The sequence below is a fragment of the Alexandromys fortis genome, unplaced genomic scaffold (assembly GCF_014885135.2).
Source record: "Alexandromys fortis isolate MF-2015 unplaced genomic scaffold, M_Fortis_MF-2015_v1.1 scaffold_14, whole genome shotgun sequence".
NCBI lineage: Eukaryota > Metazoa > Chordata > Mammalia > Rodentia > Cricetidae > Alexandromys > Alexandromys fortis.
The window spans coordinates 16,571,128-16,577,794 of NW_026067910.1; the positions used below are offsets into that span (position 1 = coordinate 16,571,128).

Sequence of the window (6,667 nt, forward strand, 5' to 3'; positions counted from 1 at the left end):
TGCCATGAGATCGAAGATGGGCAAAGTTTGTGTTTTGTTTTTTATTTGTTTGTTTGCGTGTTGACTACTAGATTTGGTCTTCCTTTAGTTTGCTCAAATTTGAAGACATTAAATCTCATCAGAATTTGTTATAGGCTAATAAAAGCCAAGAGACTTTTAATTAAGTGCTTAATTGAGGTACACAGTCAGCAAATCAAAACAAACACCAACAGAGTACTGAGTATTGATTTTTTTTTTCTCCTTCTGTGGGATTTCTGTATATTTTATCCTGGGCTGCTTAGGCCAGATCAAAAGCATGTACAAGCATTAGGAAGTTCTTGGTAAAACATGTTTGCCCGACTTAGCCAGCTCTCATTCTCTCATCAACAAGAGCAAGATTTTTAAGGGAAGAAAGAAAATTCTACTTAACCAAGGTGGTAAAATGGCCTCTTTGCGATCCTCAGTGGCATCTGAGAACTGCTGCCTACCCTTTAATCAAAAATTGGACACTGTTTGATGAGTGAGACTATTGAGCCTGGAATACAAGGCACTCTCATCTCACGCCAACAACCCTTTTGCAGAAATCCGGTGATGTTTCTGAAATATTTGTATAACAAAACCTTTATGAAGATGAAACTCTTGAATTTGCATATGCCAACTTTGCCAGCACTTTTCTGTGGGTTTTTGGATTTTTATTGCAAAATGAGAAAATACAAATCAGGAGAAGATAAATTTTGTGAATGACTTAATGGACTCAAGATACATAGATATTTTGTTATTTTGAATGTGTTCTTTTTATAATCTTTAAACCATATTGATATAAACAATACACCTAGGAAATTTTTATTATTTTGCTTTGCTGAGTTTCTTTGGACATTTGCCCATTATCCATCAAACACAGAGAAGTATGCTTTTGGCTGTTGAGGACACTGGAGTTGTCTTGTTAGTTTATATGACAATGTTAGTTAAAAATAAACCTCGCAATAAAAAGACACTTTCATGCCTTCTCGGGCTAAAGACATAAGATGCAAATGAAAGATTTTCCTCTGCTAAAATCTGGCTACTTAGGGTTTGTCTGCATCTGAGAACAGAAGGACCTAGCAGCATTATGTAAGTGGTGCTCCCCCAAATTCAAATACACACATGGAGGGGTGTGGATCGAGGTGATCTTTAAAACCACTGGAGACCTTCACTATGGATGAAGCAACAGTACGACTGTGGCTTTCCTAATTGCTTTCCTTTTCTTCTAGACGTGTGCACCAGGATTTTACCGGTTGCGTTCTGAGCCAGGTGGCCGAACTCCTGGACCAACACTAGGAACCTGTGTTCCCTGTCAGTGTAATGGACACAGCAGCCATTGTGATCCAGAGACCTCAGTATGCCAGGTAGGCACCTGCAGCTTCATGGAAAAGACCTGTGCCCTCACTCCTCTTTCCAAATCAGCAGGTCCTCCACTCAGTGGCCCGTTTCATCTGCAGGAAGTGTGACTGTGTGCTTGAAATAGAATGCTTACCATGTTTGTCATTTTAAGACGTAATGAAAAAATTATGATGGAGAAAGCTCAGTTTTTTTCAAAAGATGAGAATAATAGCAGCTTAGGACATAGGAGAATGCATGGGTCAAAAATTAGGTCTTGAGTTATTTCATAGTTATAAGCAAGAGTAGTTTTATTATGGAATCTGGAAACGATGCCAAATTTTTACAGAATTTGGATAGTGGAGAGTTTGTGGTATATAGGAGGTCTTGACTTCAATTTGCAGTGTTTCAAATAAAAGAGAAAGGAGTGAAAGGACTGAGGAACAGAGGGAGGGAAGGAAGGAGGAAGGGAGGGAAGGAGAGAGGGAGAGAGGGAGGGAGGGAGAGAGGGAGCTAGGTGGGGGGTCCAAAAGAAAGGAAGCATTACAAAAAGTAAGTTTCCCCAAATTCAACCTAAGACAGAATGTTAATATCGTAAATATTTCCCACTAATTTTTTCTGTTTAAAAACAAAATATTCAGTACAATTGGAGTTTTATATTCTGCTTTTCACATGTGCCTATCACAAACGTCTTTAAATACATTGATGGTATAGGCTGTATTTATCTATTTCTCACTTAATCGAGGCTGTTCTCAGCGTTGCATCTTCCTAATGACGCCCAGAATCTAGAACCACCCTTTACTTTTGGACCATCAGGAGTCCTCTGCCATTTGCACTTGGGATTTCAAGTTCCCCTATCATTGCTGATTCCCTAAAGTTGAATCACTTCATAGCTCTGAACATCTATTTGTCCCTTCTTTTTCTCCTAGTCTTCTGAAATATGATCACTGAGCTTGTAGAATTTATGGTTAGACATCAACAAAATCACATGTAGAATTCCCATATTTCCCTAGTTTTCTCTTTAGCTTGCCCATAGAAAACTGCTGTCCCCTTTACAGGCTGCCAGACCTGTGGCCTTCCTAAGTAGTTGTCATTGTTTTCTTATGATTTTTTGTGTCCCTAGCCCTGAAGAGAGGGTGGCTGTCCCTTTCCCTCACTGCCAGGCTCACCCCTCTCTGTGACAACATGCAGCTATGCATTCTTCCCAAGCCTGTCTTCACACTGTCTCTACTTGTTAAGCCGATCAGCAGCCCTCACGGTTTCTCCTTGTGTCATTTCCACTCTCTAACAAAACTACAATGTAATCCTTCTTGATTTTAATATCCATAAATCAATCTCCCATTCTGCTCCCTCTCAACTTCTTCTGTCATTGCCGTCTCCATTTTGAACATCTGCTTCTTTGGTCATCATCAATTTCTCTCCTGTTCAGTTCTTAATATATTAATATTTTTATCACGTCATTGAGCCTTATACCTTATCTCATTTTTTAAAGCAGCTTGCTTCATGTCCTTTTGTGTCATTCCTCATCCTCCATCTATCTTGGTTTTCTTTTTCTTTCTCTTTCTCTTTATTTTTTCCAGACAAGCTTTCTCACTGGCCTGAGACTTACCAAGGAAGCCATGCTGGCAGGCCAGAGAATCCTGCCTTCACAGAGCTGGGATTACAAACACATAACACTCTACCTGGCCTCTTATATATGTCCTGGGGATCAAACTCAGATTCTCATGCTTGAATGCTAAACATTGTTCCTACACATATGTCTCCTTAATCACTGGCGTTGCTCCTTAAGAAATCAGCAACAATCAGAAAAGACAGAACCACAGTTTACAGGACCTCAGTGATTGCTTGATCCCATTCTGTCTTTTAACTCTTATCCTGACTCTTTCCTTTACATTGGAAGACTTAATCTTTTCTAGAAAAGACAAACTCTGAGGCTAGAGATGTCACTCATGGGAGAGCACTTGCATAGCATGCTTGTGGCCTTGTATTCAATCTCTAGGCAATGGGGAAGGCAACGTCATGTCTTCTTTGGGCATTCCTGAGCTCACATCTTCCTCCCTTTCAAGAGCATCCTTGTTAGTCCCCTATTACATCTACATCATCATTTAAAACAGGACAAAACACACTTTTTTGTCTCTTCTTCTAACAACCACTCCATCCATCATCAAAGAATTTTCTATGCCCTGTTAATAGTTTTCCTCAGTCTATTAGGACTCCGTCACTAAAATCAAGCTCTTACTTTTGGGGCCGTGGTAGAGCCTCAGGATTTACGCTTCCTGTTCTGTAATCAGAGCTGGCTTCCATGGATTTCCCCATTCTTTACGGAAGTCTGAGTTTGGATCATTTGCTAGTCATGGCACTGAGGATTTTCAAACCCTCTAGCTCCTCCTCAGCCCTCTTTATGTTTCTCATTACTCTGATGTCAATTCATGGTATAAGTGGGATCTATTCATGGTATAAGTGGGATCTAATGCTAATTACCTTTGTTGCCACGTAATCTTATCCAGGCACATAAGTCTCAGTACTTATATATTCTGTGATCCTACCGTATTTGCTTGAGTCTTACAATTTAACTTTAAATCTTTTATATCATTCTAGAAGTTTTTGTGGGGTGGGAATGTAATGATTTTTTCTTTAAGGATATTATAGCAAAAACACATTTTATTGATTAATATTATCTCTTCCTCATGATTTCTAAATATACAATTATTTTTTATATTAAAATCTGCTTAAGACTTTTATTCTACTTGCCTTTTTTGTTTTTACTGTAACGCTTTGCTTCCCTTCATTTTAGGATGTGTTATGTAGTAAACAAGGATTTTATCATTCTTACCTCTTCTTGTTTTCTTAAACAGATATCCATGTATTCATTCCAGATCTATTTTATTCACTATTTTGATCCATTTTCCAAAATATGTTGCTAGAATTTTTATTGAAATTGCATCAAACTTCTTTAAGAGGAATTGCTGTATTTATACAGTTTAGTTACATTTTCTCTACCCAGAAATGTTACTCTCTTCTCTCTTCAAATATTTTTACATCTTAGAGTAAGCTGTTATGAAATATAGGTTATATATTTTGCCTATTAAAATTGAATATATCAACTTTAATTTAACAGTTTAATTTCACTGGTAAGCATTGTAGTTTTGTGTTACCAGTTCATTTACTAATTAGTCTTTACTGAAAAAACTTTCTTAACATGTTTATTAACCTAATTGAAATTCAACCATTTTTTATTTGCAACCTATAAATTTTCAATTATTTATAATTATTTTATCATTATAAATTATTGTTTTCAAATACTTTTAATTATGTTGTCTCTTTCATAAACTATATCTATAATAACTACTTTATAAATTTTAGAGATTAAGAATTACACAGAAAGTTAAGTAGACAAATAATCAACACCCTATCTAATTCCTGATTTCAATATTAGTGTTGCATTTTTCTATCATAAAGCTTGGTGGTGGAGATTCACTTATGAAAATCATTCCTTGTCATGTTATGGAACATCTTTCTGTTCCTGTATTCTCAGAGATACTCTCTTTCAGTAAAGGAAAGATCTTAAACATGCAGCACATATTGATTGTGGAGGGTCGGATGAGAGTAAAGGCAGATTCAAAATGTGATCCTGTATAGTTTCATCAACTAAATGATGACAATCGTGGGTAAATTAATAACCAGTGTTAACTATCCTTGAATTCCTGAAATAATTAGTGTTTGCTTTTAGTGTCATAGTTTTACTTTCTCTTGTCTGTAAATTTCAACAGATAATTTTGGGGAAAATATTTAACTCACAAATTAAATGTACTCTTCTTCTGTAGCTTTAAAGGAATGCATTTGATTCATATAATTGATTCGGAATCGCTCATAAATGAGAATTTAATTTCACTTTTCTTAGGAGGAAAGTGTCTTATCTTCATGCTGTTTTCTTTGTTCAGCTGGGTATTGCAGAGAGCTTTCTGCCTTAAGAATCCTCAGTGAAAGTCTATTTTCTAAGAATTCCCTAGATGAAGAAAGAAACAAATAAATACTTCCATCAAACACACACAGTTATATAAATTGATATGACTTGAATTTTTATATTGTCCTTAGGGGCACTTACAACTTTTGAATTTAGACAACATTATTTATCTTAGAAACAGGCCTATGAGGCAAATAGAAAACAACTATAATGACCTCATGGTTTAACAGAAGAAGCAGAAGCATACTGACTTCTCTTCTGCTGGGCTCCAGCTTAATGTTAGGCTTGTTATGTTATATATTGCAATGCCCCTAGCTTTGGTGGCGTGACAACCCTCAGCTCCGCTATCTTGCCTCCAGTCCCAGTTTCTCCTCTTCGGGACTGGATGAGCACAGTCGGTTTCTGCAGCTTTGCTGGTACTTGAGATTCCACACTTATCAAACAGTAGTAATAACAATAGCAGTAGTACCTCCTCGGAGAGTTTTTTTTTTTTTTTTTAATACAGATTCAATAAAATGCTCAATGCACAGCTTAAACAACAGGTTAGCAGATGGTTGACCGCATAAAAGAGGTTAAATTGCGTTTAGTGGTTAAGAAAACTTGCTGCTCTTACAAAGGACCCAAGTTCAGACCCCAGCAACCAAATGGCAGCTAACAATTATTTCTAACTCCAGTTCCAGGGGATCCAATGCCATCTTCTGGACTCCATGAGTGCTACATGCACATGGGGCATATACATACATGCAAGCAAAACACACACATAAAATAAAAAAATTTAAAATAAGATTGAAAGCACTTCAAATGATAATGACCAGGTTAGTCTTCATTTATAGTCTTGAAAGAACATGCTCATAATTAATAAACAATCGAAGCAATCTTTATATAATTATTATGTCTAGCACTATGCAAGACTTTATCCCTGTCTTAGTTGATTTGGGTGACTGGAACAAAACACCACATCACAAACTCATTGGCTTATACACAAAAGAAATTATATCTTACAGTTTCAAAATATGGCATGCCCTTAAGGCAAAAACACATTTCTTGTCTGGTGTGCACCTGTTTCCTGGTCACAAAGAATACTATCTGTTTAGTGTCTTTACATGTTGGAAAGAAGTATAATAGTGGCTCTATACAGAAGATTTTCTAAGGACACAAATCCCAGTCACAAGGGCTCTACCCTAATTATCTAACCACATCTCTAAATAATACTTCCCAAGACCATCACATTAGGAGTTAGGACTTCAGCAAAGGATTGAAACAACACAGACATTCAACAAGTTCCAAGCTAAAGCCCACCGAGGAGATGGTATTTAGAGGTGGGCACTTATTTATCCTTTTTACTATTTTTATTTTTACTTTTATAAG

The 6,667-nt window shown here is 36.7% G+C and overlaps 1 protein-coding gene across 1 annotated transcript in view; it reads left to right on the plus strand.

The window, feature by feature from the left end:
- Positions 1-6,667, plus strand: part of Lama2 (laminin subunit alpha 2) — a 586,091-nt gene that overhangs the window by 400,072 nt on the left and 179,352 nt on the right. Inside the window, exon 29 of the mRNA XM_050138074.1 lies at positions 1,230-1,364. Within this exon, the coding sequence (XP_049994031.1) occupies positions 1,230-1,364 (135 nt within the window). The remainder of the gene's footprint in view (positions 1-1,229; positions 1,365-6,667) is intronic.